Below are 20015 nucleotides of genomic sequence, written 5' to 3' on the forward strand. Positions count from 1 at the left end.
AACTATAATCTACAACATCACCAACATAGTATGGTCCAATTTGCATTTGGATAATAGTACCTAATATATAAGACTACAAGCCACTCAACTATCTTGAAAGTTCATTATAAAATTCTTCTTAATCTCCATATATTATAGCAATAGCTTTCTATTTTGCGAGCTACACTTTTCTATATGTTGTCTTGAACCTCAACTCTAACTCTACTGATGCTTGTAGAGATTTGATTTTTGTCATTGAATCTGCTTGTATTATGGGGTATATGTGGGCATACATAATATTATAATCCATATGAGCATGTTGATTCATAGACTCTAGAAAGACACATGTGTGTGGTTATGTCAATTTTCTCACTTCCTATAACTGCAATTTTTGGCGGAAGTGACATGTATACTCCAATTACAATCAATGCCAAACTTCACACACTTGCAATAAAATTTTATGTGGTTAGATTCATAAGCTTTATATTAAACACTTCTTCAGATGTTGTAATATTTAATAGTAAACATCGCTTTATCTTTGGTGTGAAATACTTGACCAAGTGACAAATCATTCTCTCCCCCTATGCTCGAACTTGAACTAGACCCAATCACATTATAGTACATTGCATCTAAATCAATTGTTGAGTAATGACTAGGACACTATCAAGATTGAGATTGGGATTGGAATTGAGATCGCGACATTAAATATTCATCCAAATTCTGCACATCATACAAATGTTCATCTTCTTCATCATCAAGCTTCTCCACTCCATCATTTTCATCATCTTGTTGTGCTACAATAAAATCAAAATCTCCAACTAAGCTACCTTGTCTCATTTCCAGTGGATTAAGTGATAATAACTTTTCAATGTGTCTAACAAAGTGCTCAAAACTTGGAGAACCTACCTCATCATGAGAATTGTGCACGTTATGATGGAACATCTCAACTAATGGGACCTGGATTTGATGGAGAAGGTGATGAATTTGGGGCTAAACCTCTAGAGTTAAAATGATCACCTTGTAGTTCGACAAAAAGCTCTATTGTATGAGCTTTAGCAAATGAGTTAAAATAACTAAACATGTGATTAATGTGCTTATCTTTCTGTATTTGTCACCTTTTATATCAAATACCATTTAACCCAATATCAACTGGCATTGTAGTTCGACAAAAAGCTCTATTGTACAAGCTTTAGCAAATGAGTTAAAATAACTAAATATGTGATTAATATGCTCATCTTTCTGTATTCGCCACCTTTTATATCGAATACCATTTGGTCTAATATCAACTGACATCCTGAAGAATATTTTTTATACTTGTATATTGTTTCCCTCATACTCTTCTAGTATTCAGCTATCTAACTGTGGCAAATTAATTGGTGGATAGACAACCAACCAAGTCTGATTGTCGCTACAAAATGTCTCTCCCTCCACTGTGTTTATAATCTCACCATTATAATATATAAACACATGAAAATCATTCTTAGTCATTTTACTAAAATTTTCACACTCAATTTGTCAAATTTTCAAACAAATTAATGCAAAGTCTGAAAGCTGTATGTTTATTTATAGGGAATAAAAAAAGAGATGAGTATTGAAATCTACTTGAATCAACTTCTATATTAAACTTAAATATACTTGAATCGACTTTTGTATTGAATTGAAATATACTTGAATCAACTTCTCTTTTAAACAGAAATGTAACAATTGAGTGAAAGTCGATTTAAATAAACTTCTGTAAAATAGTAAAATTAATTCCACACAAGTCGATTGTAATCGACTTCTTTACAAATATTAAATAATTAAAAATCAATTTAAATTGAATTTTCATCGAGCACCACTTGAAATTTTAACAAAAGTCGATTAAAGTCGGGCTTTAATTTTATATTTTCAAGACATAATTGTAAATTTTTTTAAAAGAAGACATTTAGGTAATAAATTTTTTTAATTCTATTATTTATGTGAAAATGCCATGTATAGGAGTACAACTCAATTTTAGAAATATATTTACACTAAACATCATTGTTGATATAATTTTTTACACATTTATGATGTGTTGTAATTTTTTCATTTAAAAATAATTGCTTAGTTTTCATTTCTTCAAAAAAATTTGGCAAAATTATATTAAACCAACACACTCGCATTCAAATAATGTTACTTTAATGAGATGTAATGTGCATATAGGTGTTATCCACCCACCATCTAAAATAGCTTTGAATTGTATGTGCCATGGAACACAAATACACAACTCTCTTAGTTCAATTGGTGAAATATATTGGAAGGAAGAATTTCTCTATTCTTTAATCACTAGACCCTTCTTTTTATTTTAGTAATATTATTAAATGTCAGTATTTAATTATATTTCAGTTGACCGTAATTGAATAAACATTTGTGAAAATATAGTTTCAATGTATTAAACATTGTACTCCCTTTTTATATATATATATATATATATATATATATTGTAAGTTTAAAAACTCTTACACATAATCTAAATATTTTATTTAATTTAAATCTAACGGCCAATAAAGTAGTAAATTATAACCTATTAAATATAAGTTAAATAAAAGACTCAAATTAAATGTAAGAGTTTTTATATTTATACCAGTATAAAAAGATCTTACCCCATATATATATATATATATATATATATATATTCTAAATTATAAGAAACAAATACTCATTTTCAATTATGTTAGTTCCTAATTTTTTTTATAAACTTATTTGCTGAATGTTAACATATTATTCATATAAGTGGATATATATATATATATATATATATATATATATATATATATATATATATATATTCTAAATTATAAGAAACAAATACTCATTTTCAATTATGTTAGTTCCTAATTTTTTTTATAAACTTATTTGCTGAATGCTAACATATTATTCATGTAAGTGGATATCTTTATTCATTTAATATATGGTCAATCAATTTATCCATTTATTACTATGAGTTTTTTTCGGAATATTTTATAAATTTATGACTTTTTTTTTTCAAGGTACCAGATGAAAGATGTCTAAGGACACTTACCAGTAAAGAATGCTAAAAAAAGGCATGATCGCAGTGCTAAAATAAACAGCAAAAAATTGAGCCCACAAACTCAAGCTGAACAAATTTAGCAATATTAAAATCTGAAATATAACAAAAATAAGATGCAATCGTAAAATCACATATTCCTTTAACAAAGAGTTGACCTACTAGAAAAAGGCTTCTATTTTCTTTTATCTCCTTTCTCATTAGTATAAAGCCTAGCATTGAGTCAAACCAACAGAAATCGAAAGCATGGACTGAATCATCATTTTTCAACAAATGAATATAATGTGGTTGAACAACTCTCGCTGTTTTTGTTGTTGAGAACAATGTGATGGAGAAGAGGATGCTAAGAGGAGAATGAGGTAAAGAAAACTTCTCGTTTTGAAGAGATGAAAACCTATCAATATATCCATAAAAAAAAAAACATCCACAGGAGAGGAAACCCACAAAAGAATAGCATCAACAAGAAGGAGAAGAAAACCCCATAATGGGGAGGGGAGCCTCGACAAAAGGAGGGGAAGCCCCCCCAAAGGAAGTGCCTTTTGGATGCTCTATATGTGGCAACTGGGCTTACTTGAAGCTCTCCACTTCTAGTAACTCATATATTTAGGATGCTTTTTATTAATCTTAATATTAATAATTAATCACTGGAAGGAGTATAAGGGTAAATAAGGATTACGAAACTGATTATATCCGATCCTTAACAAACATCTCAACAACTTGTATTTTGCCAAGAAATCCTACAATTTCATAGAAGACTTACTCGAGGACTTTCCCTTCCACAAAAGTCTTACTAAATTTTCTGCACGACCAAGATTGTAACCCTGGGTATTAACGTTGACTTGATCAATGAATAACATATTTGATTTCAAAAGCATGCTTTCATCAAACAGGTTGCACTATTGGCAGCAGGCGTTGAACTATGATAGCTAAGCAGGACCAAGAATCTTCATTCTTTAATGACCTGGCATAATCAATTCCAACTGTTACCCGTAGCAACACGTCCACTCAAAGGTCTAAAACTCAAGACTAATATTTCCGATAAGGACCATAAGGTCTACATGCCTATCATCATATTACCATATATTGGTCCTATATGATTTCATATCACTTATCTTTAACAAACATATAAATATAAAAGGCAACTAGCTGGTAACTAGATTAATTCCAACCCAAGTCTGATGTTTTTTTAGAGGTAATTGTAACACATGTTCCCTAGGTTCTTGCAAATCTTTTGTCCTTCTATATATGTGGCCAAAAGCTGTCATAGAAATAAATCATAATTCGATCACTATAATTTGACAAATTTGATCCAGAGGCCAGAACACTATATGGAGTAAAACCATTCATGGCTTAGTTTTCTGATATTAACCAACATTATGTACAAGGTGAATACATATATCCGATGTCCAAAGTTTTTGAAGTTGGTTGCGTGCTACTTGGAGTTTCTTCATTTATTGCAATCAGTGATTCATTGTCTGTTCTACTGTCCAAGACCCGTGTTTACCATCTCCAACAAGTCTCTTCATTTAATGATCTTATCTGCAATGAAAAGAAAGAACCACTAGTATCCATGATCATAACTATGTCTTAAGAGAAATGATTTTTGTACACCAATTTTGGGAAAACTTCTTGTCCCTTGATTTATGTCAAGGATTTTTGAGATACATGAAAAAGAGACATTATGGGAGAGATAAAGATAAACGTATATGATGTCAAATTTGATGTTCAAATAACAGAATTCAAATTTTAAAGAGTGATAAAAAAACATCATCATGTTCCAAAATTTTGACTGAATTGAAAATTAACAGAATCAAACTACCAAACACAAGATGTTAGATACTAGAGAAACAATCAAGTCAACATTCTGGTTCTTGGAAACCAAACAGCAAAACAAAGTGTATTAGGATTAAAGTTTCTCCATTCTTAATCCTTCATGCCAAGTAAAGGCAAATTTGCCCTCATAAAATCAGATTCCAAGACAAAGAACTCCCCATCCCCAAAACCTGAACAGAAACGTTTGACCAACCACTGGAATTTAATAGCAAGCATATCGTGTTTTTGAGATACCCCTTCTTGCCCCACATTGTGGGAAACAAATGATACCAATGAGTTAACAGTTAGTGATGAATACTCTCAAGCTCAATCTGTTAGTCTATATCCAATATTCTCATCACAACTTCTAAACCATGGGGGAGTATTCATTGTTTTAATTCCCAAGCTTTCGAGAATGTTGTAAAAATAGCTAATAATTCTCGTAGGCTCTTTCTAACTTGTTTCAATAAGTTTTTCAGTATATCAAAACAAATTAGCTTATTCTAATAAAGTCCATAATCAAATTTATGTCATAAGCCCTCACGTGGCCTTATTTATTTAACGCATCCTAAATCTTACACGAAGCTATGTTTAATTGGGGTTTTTTATAACGCAAGATCAAAACATGCTTCAGCTGGTTTCCTAACAAATGGACAGTTTCAAAGATAAAAGCATCCCATCCCATCACATCATATCAGGCAGGGAAAGAAAAAAGAAAAAAAATTCTTATGAAAAAAAAAAAAAAAAACAGGGAGGGAACGAGAAATTACCAAGTGGAAGATGAATTTTGGGCATGAATGGAGCTATAAATTTTGGAGAGGCGACCAGTTTGTGGCTTGGTTCGAACAGGTTTCTTTTTAAGGCCAAAAACCTCTTGCACCAAAGGCACGTGAACCAGCACCAGTTTCCATGCCAATAACCAACCTACCACACACACAAATCCTTTACATGAGTTCTTTCCAAGTCAACAATCAACTTGATGAACCCTATTTTCAAAAGAGAAAGACTTATATTTTATAGTTAGAAAATCAATTCTCACACTTTCTAATACTTTAAGATTGCATATATCTAAAAAAGTATTCAACGGTTCAAAATCAATTTTATTCAACTTCAAACTAAACAAACACGAAATTGAAAAGAGAAAGAGAAAAATTACCAAGAGATATTAAGGAGAGAACGAACCCGATGGCGAGGAGGGGGCGCAGAAGCATGATTACTATGTATTCCCCAAAAGATAACCTCAAAGACGATTCCATCTCCATATCCAACAGCATCTGCATCACCTCTACTGCATCAACCTTAATCACTTTGTCCCCCCTTTTTTTTTTGGTCGACATATTTATAGTTTTCGATTAACCACCGTTTCTTCTGTGTAGGCTTACCGCTGTTTCGTTTGGGTCTTAGTTTCATCCATTAGGCCCAGATTACACAGGTGACAAAGTAATTTCGACTATTTTTCATATAAAAAATATGAAACAAAAAAGGCTTCTTTTGATTACACAGGTAACAACAACATAAGTGGTTTTCTCAAAATTTTGGACCAAAATTTGAACAAAAAAGAAATTTTTGGATCAAAATGAAAAAGGCTTTGAGAAAATGACAAAAACAAAAAGTAACTGGACCAAAATGAAAAAGGCTTTTCGAAATTTTATGCAAATTAAAAATTGATTTATGACAAAAAAAAAAGGGTTAAAGAATGATTTTATTAACATCATTTAAATAATGCTAACGAAATAAAAGTTAAAAAAGCTATAAATAAAAAATATCCATTATATCAAAATATGAAAGTCACACACACATATATATAGATTATTTTCACAATCCAAAATTATTATATTTCTCATAAATATTATCGTTATTCTTTTTTATTTTAATTTCATTTTTCTACTTTTTTCATGATAAAAAATGATGAAATTTTATTAAAAAATATAATTAATAATTCGAAATATAACATATACATATATAGTTAATTAAGTGTTTTGTCATATAAAAATTATATAATTTAAACTTAAATTTTTTTTAAATATAATTTTATTTTTTTCATAAACTATTATTAGTCTATAGACTCTCTAGCTGAGATAGACTCAAATGTCAATCACTTAACTAACCTTATAAATACTACCCTATTAAATACCATAGGTTTAAATAAAATAAAAGAAGCCCAACCCAACCACTTCACTCTCTTCTATTCCACGTTCATTTTTTAATCTACCTTCGTCCCTGTCACCGAGTCTTCTGTTTGTTCCTCAACTTGGTTTTGGTTTCATTCACTTGAACTGTCCATCAATCCCTATGGAAACAAGTAATTCTGCACCCAACATGCCACGCTCCTCCTTCCGCTCTTTCCGCTGCTCCTGTTTCCGACGCTGCTGTCGCTGTTTTTGCTGTTTCTACTCCTTCCCTTAAAATCCATTAACGGTTACGGTTTGGGTTATTCATCGTTCTCACCACACCTTCTTCTTCCCCCTTTTCTTTTCTTCCATCGCTGCACTCCAAGCGTTTCTTTTTTGCTTCTTCCTCAAACCAGCCACGTCATCAATATCATCGCGAGCGTAAAACAGAGACAGTTCAAGGTTCTTCACCTCTAACTCTTCTTTCCTTTTATGTTGCTTTTGTTTCCTACCTATTGAATTCGTCAATCACTGTTTATACAATTGTGTGGATTCGACGCCAGGGCTAGGATTTTATTTTCAAAGTTAGGGTTTTAAATGTGATTATTTTCATCTTCTATTGTTTTGATTAATTTTATGCCTTTTCCAATTGTTCTATTCCGTATCAGATTAGAATTGTCCTATTAAGGTGTTTGACAATGTTGGGTTTAGAAATACACCATTTTTAAGCATTTGAGACGCGTGATTATTATTATTATTTAAAAAATTAGTGTTTTCCTTAATCAATCGTTTCTGAAACTTAAGTTGGAAGATTGGGAGGTAGAAATTGTAAGTAGTAGTTTATAGTTCCTTCCTTGCTTTTACTTAACCAGGGCAGATACTAGACAAGATTAGGATTCTATTGTTGTTTAGTTCTTCTTAAAGCATGAAGCAAACATTAGTTCCCCCGAGTATGTTCGTGCTTAAAATTTTGAAGGAATTACTTTTGTTAATGAAATTATATATCAAATTTGCGAATTGTCTTCCAATTCTGTTACTCATGTCACCTTAATGAAGCAAACCAAAAGGGTGGTGTGGTTTACTGTTTAAACGTTCTCCGGAAGTCAAATTGTTAATTTGAATGCAGCCGTTTGCTTTACTTATGCTTGTGTTCCTGATATTGGTGTAGTCTTATAATATTGTTATTGAAAAAAAGAAAAAGGATATAATCTATTGTACCCCTTGTAATTGAAAGGGTTTGGTATCCTCTGTTACACCTGAAACATTCTTTATCGTTAATTTTATATTGATAGATAATGGAATTAATGGTTTAGTTGAAAAAGACGTTAATACTTTCTCATTTTTTAAGACATTAGAGAAATCAATGTAAAGAGGGTATAGAATACCTTTCAAGTTCACGGGTACCACAACAAGCACAAAAAAAAAATAAAAATTGACAAGTGTTTGGATTTTGGACAATTGTAGAGTGTTTTCAGTTATGATATGCTTGTGTGCCTACTCTGCTGTCCTTTTTGTTGGGTTGATTGTCTCTAGGGTTTCAATTTTTGTTTCCTGCTCCATATGTGGATGTGCTTCTAAGTACATTGACAACGCTTCTTTACAGGAAGATGCTAGTTCATTTGATTCCACAGAACTCTACAAGGCCCAAGGGGTGGAAGCATATTTTACAGAAGAGGGGTGCAACCCAATGCATGATTCCAAGCCATGGAGAAGATAATAGTTATGATTTTGAGGAAAAGATAAGGTTTGCTTTATATCCATTGTTACCAGAATCCGTTCACTAATCATGTTATTGCTGAGTCTTACCAAATGTTTAGCATCTGCTTTGTTGAAAACTAAATGCAGATTAATGATTGATGGGACTGAGAATCATCTGGTTCTTTGAGAAGTCGAAGCTGAAATCTCTTAAGGACCAAGGACTATTCTAAAAACATTTTCATAATTAGGAAATAAATTAAAAGAAATACATATAAGGACCAAATTGAAATTGCATGACGCATATAGGGACCAATATATATTTTAACCAAAAGCATGTAACAGCCATGTTTGCATTCATTTGCTACATCAGCAAGGGAAAGACGACATTATGATGAATCTAAATACCAAGGATTATTTTGAAAATTTTTGCATGTATAGGCATTAAAGTATAAAAAAAAAAATACCTACAGGGACCAAATTGATATTGTGTGACATAAATAGGAACCAAATTCATATTTTAACCTTTATATGTTGTACAACAATCATGTTGTACCTTATGATGTTTAAAATTTGTTGCATTCGTTTGCTACATCAGCAAGGGAAAGACAACATGATGATGAATCTAAATGTGAAGGACTATTTTGAAAATTTTTGCATGTATAGGCATTAAAGTAAAAATTAATAAAAATTACCTACAAGACCAAATTGATATTGTGTGACATAAATTGGGACCAAATTCATATTTTAACCTTTATATGTTGTACAAAAATAATGTTGTGCCTTATGATGTTTAAAATTTGATGTATTCCTATCTTTATGTCATATTGTATCCGTGTCCCATGTTACATCCATGCTTCCTAGATTATCTCTTGCATTGTAGTTTGAGTTTAAAGTTTAAACAAATAAAATATAATCAGGCCCCTTTATTTGTCAATATTCAGGTATTCTTGCAATGACATCAAGAGGCTGTTTAGAAGATGATTTCAAGACAACTGCTGATTTTCATTTTAGGGCTGCTTGGATGGCCTGCGCTGATTTTCTCTGGGGTCTTCAGAATAATGAAGATACTAATGTCTAAGAAATCAAGTTGAGACATGCTAGTTTGCAATGCCAGAATTCAATATTTGATTTGAACTTGTAAAGTCAGATGCCTCCGTACATCCCTTTTGTAAACACGATACTTCTGTGTTTACGACATTCTGTATCAATCTATTTAGATGTTCCTTGATCATATCTGCACAAAGGTTTCTCTTGTAAATTATACATGCAAATAGAATTTTGAGATCATATTGCCATGGCGATACATCAGAGTACAGTCTGCTTAATGTTGAGTTTGATATTGTACCAAGGTTTCCCTCTCCCCATCGAATTTTTGTGGCTTTGTCTCTGAAGAAACTTCAGTATGTACACATGACACTGCAAAAACTGCTAGTAGTACATGGAGGGCTCGCCTTTCAGTGCTCATCTTTATACGTCATTTCAAGTGTGCATGAGATTATTTTTTATTTATTTATTTTAATTTTTGATAAAGTATATGAGATTAGTTTATAGCTATGTACTGATATACTGTTCTCTGCTTATTGCTGAACTGGGGTCTTTGCTTGTGGTATGGATGAATTAAATTTTGAGAGCAGCACTATTTGATTCTACGCAATAAGCTGTCACTAATTGTACATTAACGATGATGATACTTCTAGTTTTCATGCGGGGGAATTGTTCACCTTATTGCAGCCGTTGCTTAATTAGAGGGAACACCATTTGTGCCGGTTAGGCATCAAGCATATTGGACTTTTACCCCTTTTTTATCTGCATTGTGTGCTCTTTCAGTGTTATTTTGTTGTTTCATTTTAAGCAGCACTCGTATGAACCCTTGTAAGGGGGCAAGTTATGAATTTCCGGGAGAAGCAAAAAGTACGGCATACTGTTAGAAATGAGAAAGTGACTGCTGAAATTTTGTGATATATTAAACATCCCAACACCCCGAAAAAGGGAAGTTGAAGAATTTTGAAACACAATTCTGAGAGGAAAGACGTGTCATGCTCTGGTGATAATTTTTCATCATCATCTCCATTGCTTTCCAGGTGAATCGAATCAGACAAAGGCTTCCTAGGAGCAAAAGAAGTATGCTTTTGGCGTTAAAGCAGTTCAGGAATCTCAAGAGTGCTCCCTACAGTCTTAAGCTTTTCTTTCTATTATTTCAGGGTAGAATGATTAATCATTACTATAACAACTCACGAGAGCATTCTTTCAAATTCAATGCTGTGGAGAAAAATCAGTCACCGCTAAAGAAAAGTGATTTAAAATTGATCTGACATCTTTACTTTCTTTGGTCATTTGAGTTTGCCTTTCCTTTTCTATTGGGCTCTTTCCACATTTGTTTTAGTGTGGCTAATGCCTTGTGTTTGTCTTATCCCCTGGCTGTAATAGAGGAGGAAGCACAAAATTTGACTTACGTACAAAACAATAAATCTATTGTCATTATTTCAAAGACCCAAAACCCCATTTAATAGAAGAATCTTCTTCACTGCATTCAGCACCATCACTAATGTTTCAACAACGGCAACTTTTTTTCGAGTACAACTACGGTAAATAACTCCGTAAACAATAGAAAGACCACAAGAGAGAGAAACTAAGCCATCTTTCATCCAAGATTTAATTTATTTTTATTTTTTTTGGTAAGCTCTTATTTTATAAAATGTCATTTAATTTAGTTTTGAGCGTAACATAATATTTTTCAAAGAATTAAAAACGTCTTACTCATATAATCTCAAGAATTAACAATATAATTTATTCAAGAAAAGTTACATAAAATATTATAGGTACAACAATTTACAGCAATTGAGAATGGTTACTGATTTTCAGTAACTCTTTTCCTATTTTCTTTTCCGGATTACCTGTTTGTTTCTTTTTAACCCGTTTCATTCATGATATATTTATTTTATTGAAGTTGAATTAATTGAACACAATTTGATAAAATCATATTTGTAGTATGCCTAAATTTTAAATTGAAATGTATGTGCAGAAAGAAATGATCATGAAAGTAAGTCACTGACTGCAATTGTCGTTTGTTTCAAGCATCAATCCTTAATTAGCAACTGCAACTGGGAATCAAATCACCCGTTTGCCGTTTCATTTCTTGTCTTCCAATTAAAAAGTACCAAGTGAATAAAAGAAAATCAACACGAAACAAAAACATTACTTTTTAACCGCGTCTCCCTTTAGAATTGGGTAACGAGACAAGATTAAAAATAGCATTTAATTTTCTTCATAATTTTACCTATCTATGACTACAGAAGTCCAAGAGCTTCTTTCTCCCTTCAACAATCTCATCAAAGAAATCATCAAGCTGGCAAATAATGTTGTCAGCACCAGATCTAAGAACTCCAAAACACAACCTAAGACTCTCCACTCTCTCAGTTTCCCACTGAACCTGTCTCTCCAATTCCCCTCTCAGCTCCTCCATTGCCACCCTCGCTCTCCTAAACTCATACAACAGTATCCCTTCCCCCAAACCACCCATCTCCGCCGCCACCCTTTGCCGCAACCTCGCCGCCGACATCATCACTCCCAAGCGTCCCCCCTCGTACCCTGTCACCACCAACTCCGAGGTTTCTGGCCAACAGTACACTAACCCTTGTAGCAATATCATTAACAATATCGAACTAACGTTCCTCATTGCGTACAGCACTCCTCTGAAGCCGTTGAAACCATTTAGCTTTGATTCCACCGATACCCTCTCCTCAAGTCGCAGAGAGAGTGGATGGATCCTCGTTTCCATCAACACACGGTTCTGCTCCTCCAACCCCAACGCTTCCCTTCTACACCCCGATATTGCCCTCACCACCTACGACAAACCACCAACTTTCAACACACTTCAAAATTTAACCTTTGTCTAAAGCATGATCATCTTTTAAGGACTGATATGATCCATATTCATAGTATGAGTGTATCAATGGATGTTGCTCTTTCCCCGTGGCATTAGTTAACAAATTAAAATATATATAATTCGTAAACTAATAAAATTAAAATATTATATTAAAAATATAATAATTTTTATAAATAAAAATCTCATTAATTTATCAAATATAAAATTATTCATTCCATTAAATAACTTAAACAAACTCTCCCTAATAAACAAACAAATATTACATTAAAAGTTAAATAAAATTTTATTTTTTTCTTTAATTTTGTTTGCTTTTATTTTCTTTCCTCTTTTTAATTTATCTATTATAACAGTAAAAAATTGTCACAACTAGCAAATAAAGCCAAATTAAAATTAAAAAGAATGATAAGAACAATCAAAAGGTAAAACTAAAACATAAGGTAATAATTTTGCTTAAAAATGACGGTGAGAATGAATTAATACTGTTTTTAAGAAACTTAATTATTGAATTAACGATCATAACTGAAAAGAGACAAGTTTGAATCCTTATAATTTATAGCTTGAGGATGAATAAGAAAGAAAGAAGAAGATAGAAGAGTTCTGTGACCTGTCGCGAGAGTTGTGGAGTGAGGTGGGAGTGAGAATCGAGGGAGGAAGCGAGGTTGATGCCAGCAGAGTAGTAAGGTTCGAAGTTAGAAATGCCGGACTTGATGACGTGGCAGGTTTCCCAAAGCTTGGAGGTTTCGTCCATATACTCGTCGAGCCACTTGTCACCCACCGGCAGGTGGAGCTTGTGAACCAGAACTGTTAGTTGTGTGTGGAAGGATCGAAGGAGTAATAGAACCCTTTGCAGGAACTGTATTGACATGAAGTTGTTCGCTATGAAGGCTCTTTCTAGTTCCTCCATTCCTCTGCTTAGGAACGTATAGAACCCATTCACTGTGTTTGTGTTTGCGTTTGTGTTCGTGTTCAAGGATGAAGGACAAGGGTCCATTATGTGTTTGATTTGATGAGATTGATGTGTTGTGTTGTAAACGGTGGTGGGAAAGGAAGGGGTGTAGATATTTAAATTGAGAGAGAGAATCAATGGAATTAAGTAAAAAATTAAGAAAAAGGGAAAAGTGGGAGAATGGAAGAGAGGGAATATCTTGGAAGCTCAGGTTTCTAAGGTTGAAAAGGATTGCTGGGGGCAATGATGGGTGTTTCCTACAGAGGGGAAAGGATGATTGGTAATATGCCATTTTCATTGTTTTAAATGGCCACAGACCAAGAGAGGTAAAATCAAAATTGAAAGAGACTGCAATTTTCAAAATTTTATAAATTGTACTGAAGATAATTATCAGTGCTTGAGAGAGAATAAGGGGTGGTAAAGAAAGATTACCGAGGTCAATCATTATATATATATATATTAAACCCATTTAGAGCTTTCTATTAAATATAAAAATAAGCAATAATATTTAATTAAATTGTTGAGCCAAATGGGTCAAAATATTTAATCTTTTGACTATTTTATACAATTAAAAGGCAAAAATATAACTTGTGGAAGAGTATGTAGTGAGTGAGATTCAGGTTTCTTGCCTCATGCAAGGTTCGACGGGTTTTTGTTTTCACCGCATCCAATATTTTCATTCTCGAACAGGTCACTTTTTTTAAAAAACATTCTTTGCTTAAATTGTATATATCTTTTATGAAAAGTAATTTTGTTTAAACATGAAACATCTATAATATAATAGAATTGATTCTTTTAATAAAAAAAATTCTAGTGACAAAGATTCGAACAAAAAAATTAACATAATGAAAAATATATGCATGTATCACTTAACCATATCTCAGGTTTTTTTTTTTTTTGACTTTGAGTGATCTTGGTTCGTTCCTCAATTCCTTCCTCTGGCCACTGAACTCACCACTCTTCTTTCATTATCTAGTCTATTGAAACTACTAGCGGCTCTGTTTTTTTTTTTCTCTCCTTGTTGCATATTGTTTTCCAGAATTTTCAAAATAGATATGTATATTTATGTTGTGAAAAAAAAAACAAATAAAGAAATGAAATGGTTTAATTTTTTTACACATAAATTAATTTATTCAGTTTTTATAAATACTTATGAAAAAATTTATTTAAATTAGGCCTTACTTAACTAAAGCATTTTGTAGAGTTTTTAAAATCCCCCTTCTAGAAATAAGAAAAATCTGAAATGATGACGTTGCTTATACCTGTATCTTTCGTAATCTAGTAATCTTCTTCCACAAACAAATCTTTAGAAGCCAGACAAGTTAAATTAATTATTCCATTATCTTTGATTTTGGGACCAACAAAGAATGATGCTTTCCTCACGCCCCTTACCCACCTCATTTCAAGCATTTGAAATATATTTAATTCAAAAATCTTTTTTCAAAGTTAGTGTAATCCAAAGCAGAAGTATCATGGTAATTGCACATATATTATCCACATGACAAATATAAACAAATAAACATATCTATGCTATTGATTGAGTAGGCCTTACTACCACATCAAAGCGATACACAGATATCGGTAGAAAAACGATTTTGTACTGTTTCTGCTTGTTTCGTGATTGTGCAGTATTGAAACTGGGTCCCAAAATACGTGTCTCATAACAAACGCGTTTTAAGTGAATGATCACTTTTAGTCGCTAACTAACTAATTGATAGCCACGAATTGAAACCTTAGTTTAAAGATACCGTTAGTATTTTTCTTCCTTCCCTTTATTTCTCTTGTCACACAGTACAGTGTATGCGATTCATCTTCTTATGGACCTCTTTTTTCTCTCTTCCCTCATGAGGAAGAGTGAGGAATAGGGGACCATTACCAACCAAACAACGTAAATTAATTATGCATTGGGTTATGCATCAACTTGTACAATTTGGCTCCGACTGCTCGTGGGTTTTCGGAGAATGGGACAGCATAGAAGCATGTTGGTCTTCTCAGATTTCATTGGAAAGTGAATAAGAAGTTGGGGTTAGATCGATACGATTGCCCCAAAACATTATCATGGCCACCTCTTGTATTGTCTCACATAACCCAACTCAGCTTACGTCAATTTGTCCTTTATCATAATTCGATTATAACTTTTATTCGGTGTAAATGTAATTTACTGAAAATTATAATCGCACACTTTTTATCTATGTACATTAAATTTAGTCTTACTTAATATTGTTTCTCTTTTAAAATTTATAACTTTTTTAAACCTAGAAAGTGTAATACACTTTTAATTTAGTCATTTAATATTATAGATATTTTTAAAATATAATATAAAATATAATTTTTTTTTACATTTATATAAATTTAAAAATTTTTATACTCAATTTGAACTACCTATTTAACTTACATCTAACAGTAAATTAAAAAATAAATTATAAATCATTAAATATATATTAAATAAAAAATTTAAATCAAATAAAAAACTTTTTACACTTATACTAATTTAAAAAGTTTCAGCTTCATAAAATTATAACATCTAACGTTTTTTTTTTCAGTTTTGATAAATATAATATATTAATTTTTTTTAAAATAAAAATCAAATATTTTCTTAAACTTTTAACTTCTCAACTTATATTGACTTGTAAGCATACAGTATGTTATGGTGCTTTTAACTTCATCATTGTTGCTTGCTAAAATAAAGTAACGGTAATGACTTTTGCTTCTTCCTTTCTCCTTCATATGTCCTGATTGGAGTGGACACTGTTCAAACATTTGGAGGCAACTGTTTCTCCTTGCCCCTTCGTTTCTTTCCCTCTTTCGAATAAGATATCCCTAACATATTCATCAGTATGACATCGTAATGTTACCATAAATTCATAATATTTATACTAAAAATTTAGATTTTTTTTACTAAATGATATAATTTCTAAGTGATAATTTTAAAAAAGAAGATATTAATTATTTTTTAAACCTATCCGTTATAACATCCATCAACGAAAGAGCTCAATTCTCAGGCACTTTTGTATCGGGATAATTTTAAAATAATGAGATGAAAAATAACAATTTCTTTCTTTCAGTGAAGTCATTAATGTAATTAATGACGTCAAATTTCACCTAAAAGTAAAAAAAAAAAAAAAGTGTTAACGCCAGATATCTAAAATATAAACAGATATAAACATTTTTTAAGGAAAGAAAATATGCCCATGCTTGTTTGCACATCAAAGTCTACTTTAGATAAAATGTGCATCATTGATGATTATTCTTGTGAATGACTCGGAAAGAGAGATATTTCATGATTTAGTGGAATGCCACGAGACAAGTTTATGGGGCTGTACAAAATATGGGAGAAGGCAGAACCTTTTCCAAGAAATTTGATGTATACAATGTTATTAGTGATCGATTCAGTCAAAATACTATATTGTTTAATGAGTATTACTCTATCTTACCTTACGATCGGTTTTTTTTTAAGTGTTTTTAAGCACCTATGATATATTTTTTATGTTGGTAATAAGTACTTTAAGAACATTAATTAAGAAATTAATAAATAATTTTATTAAAATTTATGATAAATAAACATGAGAGTAAGTACAATTTTATGTTTTCTAATATAATATATATTTTTTAATTCTTTAACAAGTGTCTTGAGAATATTGACTAGTATTTTTTTATTATTTATTTATACTCAAATTACAATAATAATCTTAAATAAAAGGAATATATTTAAAATTTTAAAAATGTAAACGGATTAACCAATTTTATTTCCAATAAACAATAAAATTAATATTAAATATTAAAAAATTAAAATAAATTTTATTAAGTCAGTGAGTCATTAGTTAAATTTGTAAATATATAAGAAGAAATTTAATTATTTTAAGTGTAAATTTCAAACATTTATTTTATTCAATACCTTTTTATAAGATACAAATTCAATAAATATAGTTATCGTATATATCAAATTTTAGTAAAATTTAAACATTCACACACACACACACACATATATATATATATATATATATATATATATATATTGTTAATATTTATAAAAATCTTCATTAAATACATATGCAATAATTATAATATATAGTAAGAACACTGTACTTCATAGAATATTATTTTAAGGACTAATTACAAAAAGGAAACATAAATTTAGAAATCTAATTATGAAGATTTAATGTACAAAAAATTATTTTATAAATAATTCAACTAGCTAGCTATTAATCAAATTAATCATTTTTTAAAGTCTACCTTTGGTACAAAACTACTTCACCTACACCCTCACCCTCATCGTACGAAAATCCAAACGCTGCTTAGTCGGAAAGGGTATCTGTGAATGTAGTATTTGGGGATGGACAACAAGAACATGTTTGTTCATCCACAGTAACTGGAGATGCCGTTTCCTCAAGTGGATAGCAATAAAGTTTGATGATTCATGTGGGTTTCAATGAAAATAACTAAAAGGAACAATGAAATATTTTCTCAGTACGATGGCAGCATTTATGTGGGTCCATATCATTGACTCAAAGTAAACACATTAGAGGGAAGGATTTGCCTGACCAAATCTCTGTCATCCTCCTCATGAATTTTTTTCTAGAAAGTCTCTGCAGATGAATATTTCATTTTCTTCTTAATTCCCTTCCTAATTAGATGCACACATCTGGATGGTCCACAGCATCCAAGGAATGAAGATGACACAAAAGAATGATTGTTAAGAAACATATTGAGGACACATTCTTAGATTTTTTAAGAATTTTTTTATTTAATGAAATTTCATTTTCATTTCATTGAATAATTTGATTTTTTTTAATAAAGTTAACATAAAATTTCATTCTAATAAAAAAATTCATAAAACGTAGTACTTATAGTTAGCATTTTTTAATTTAATCATTACAACAAAAACAATTATAGTGGGAATTGGAGAGAGAGAAAACTATACCATTACCAACCAATTCAGAAGTGAGGGGTTTGAGGGAAGGTTGGGGGTGTGAGGAGGAAGTTAGCTTGGAAAGTCTAATATGACAAGTTGCTTACCACATATTAATTAATTCCCTGTTTAATTAGGTTTGTATGGGACCACCGACACCACTTGCATTCTTGGCCTTAAATTCAGATAAGGGGTTTTAAAAGAACACTTTTGTTTAGGAGTTAGGAAAATTATAAAGTGTTATGCAAACCAAACCTAAAACGCTTGCACAATGTTTTCACTTCATTTTATGCTAGACCAATGTGACCTCGCATAATGTGACTGTTCATTAATGTAAACCATACGTTTGTGATCAGTTGTTTTCCTGCCTGTTCTTGTTTTTCTTTCTTCAATAAAGGACGATAGAGTCTCGTGTGGTTATTTTGAACACAATTTCATGCAAATTTTCTGGGAATGTGTCTATTTGTTTTAATAATTATAAATTATAATTTACATACATTAGCAATCCATTTTAGTTTCAGTTTCTATTTTTAGGGGCACAATGTGATCCATGTCATCTTTATTATCCACATTTAGTTTTATACAAAGATTATTTTTTGGAACGTTATTAGCAACTCTACGGTTTAGATTCTACGCTGGATAAAACTTTAAAAGTATTTCATATTCTCATTTATTTTAGGAAACTAAATCCGCTTCTTATTTATAAAAGAATACACTATCGTACTTTAAGTGAATGAGGATTTAAAAAACTAAAATTGCAAACAGATTTACAATAATTGCAGGTTTGTATTTTTGATCTGATTTCACTTTCACGTAATTTCATTATTATTTACAACGTATATTAAAAGAATTCTGCTAACTATTATATTAAGAATACTAGTTAAGAAATTTAAAAATTAAATACTTTGTTTAAAATCATGTCTAGTATATATCAATAATTTCATTTTAATTTTTTTTTAAAGTTTTGTGAGTATTTGTGTTTTAGGGGATAATGATTAAGGTGAAATTATTCGAATTTTGACCAATGAATTAGAGATGCTGATGGTGCCTAACTCTTGGAAATAGGATTTGGTAAAAGCACCTGAAAAAAGAAAAAAAATTGTAGTAGCTTGTTTCATGCACTTGCTAAGAAAGTCAAGCGAAGCAGTTGTTTGAATGATTGTTAATGATTTCTTCTGCTTCCTTTTAATTTTCCTTCTGGTCAAGGTCTAAAGAGAAAATTAGAAACCAAAACTAGTACGGAAAAAGACTCATCTGGCAACTGACAAGAGCTTGACATCGCTCATTGTAACACCATGAAATCATCATCAATAATGAGATTCTCCCCTTTTCCTTTCCACGAATCATTTGCTTGAAGAAATTCAGATAAACACCCTATATACATGTTATCATCAACCTTGCACTTATATTTATTATATACTGTCCTTGTACGTGGTTGTTTACTCTGGGTAGAGCTACTAAAGTGACTAAGAAAGATTATTTAGAGGACAAAATAAAATACGTATATTTATACTAGCATTGTGGCATATGATGATTCGATTAACAGCTCACTGCAATTCAATAACATGTATAAACTCGTCTTTTTCAAACTTGAATTCTTTCTAAATGATTAACAGCATTTTAATTTG

General features: G+C 31.2%; 2 protein-coding genes and 1 long non-coding RNA gene across 4 annotated transcripts; 1 reads left to right on the top strand and 2 right to left on the bottom strand.

Moving 5' to 3' along the window:
- Window positions 1-4290: 4290 nt before the first annotated feature.
- On the bottom strand, window positions 4291-6148 carry LOC113847929. 2 transcript variants are annotated; one of them, XM_027477262.1, is made up of 3 exons: window positions 5994-6148; window positions 5608-5761; window positions 4291-4564 (listed from the first exon to the last, which is right to left on the bottom strand). In XM_027477262.1, coding segments are annotated over exons 1-3 (279 nt in total). In that variant the 5' UTR covers window positions 6118-6148; the 3' UTR covers window positions 4291-4563. The 2 variants fall into 2 exon arrangements, with proteins under 2 accessions (XP_027333063.1, XP_027333064.1); XM_027477263.1 differs by having other exon boundaries at window positions 4331-4559.
- Window positions 6149-6980: 832 nt separating this feature from the next.
- Window positions 6981-11130, top strand: LOC113847868. Its single transcript, XR_003501792.1, has 3 exons — window positions 6981-7410; window positions 8552-8692; window positions 9588-11130. It is a non-coding gene; the product is annotated as an uncharacterized LOC113847868 (long non-coding RNA).
- A 607-nt stretch (window positions 11131-11737) lies between these two features.
- On the bottom strand, window positions 11738-13704 carry LOC113847677. The gene is made up of 2 exons (XM_027476916.1): window positions 13137-13704; window positions 11738-12490 (listed from the first exon to the last, which is right to left on the bottom strand). Exons 1-2 carry the CDS (start codon window positions 13521-13523, stop codon window positions 11924-11926), a joined length of 954 nt encoding a protein of 317 aa, XP_027332717.1. The 5' UTR covers window positions 13524-13704; the 3' UTR covers window positions 11738-11923.
- Between the last annotated feature and the right edge of the window lie 6311 nt (window positions 13705-20015).

Source organism: Abrus precatorius, unplaced genomic scaffold (assembly GCF_003935025.1).
Source record: "Abrus precatorius isolate BTA unplaced genomic scaffold, Abrus_2018 Scaffold8, whole genome shotgun sequence".
Lineage (NCBI taxonomy): Eukaryota > Viridiplantae > Streptophyta > Magnoliopsida > Fabales > Fabaceae > Abrus > Abrus precatorius.

Coding starts and splice junctions, on each gene's coding strand:
- LOC113847929 (XM_027477262.1), bottom strand. CDS start 6,117: ATGCAGATGCTGTTGGATATGGAGATGGAATCGTCTTTGAGGTTATCT. Junction 5,762..5,993: donor TCTCTCCTTAATATCTCTTG/GTAATTTTTCTC, acceptor TGTGTGTGGTAG/GTTGGTTATTGGCATGGAAA.
- LOC113847677 (XM_027476916.1), bottom strand. CDS start 13,523: ATGGACCCTTGTCCTTCATCCTTGAACACGAACACAAACGCAAACACA. Junction 12,491..13,136: donor CTCCACAACTCTCGCGACAG/GTCACAGAACTC, acceptor GGTTTGTCGTAG/GTGGTGAGGGCAATATCGGG.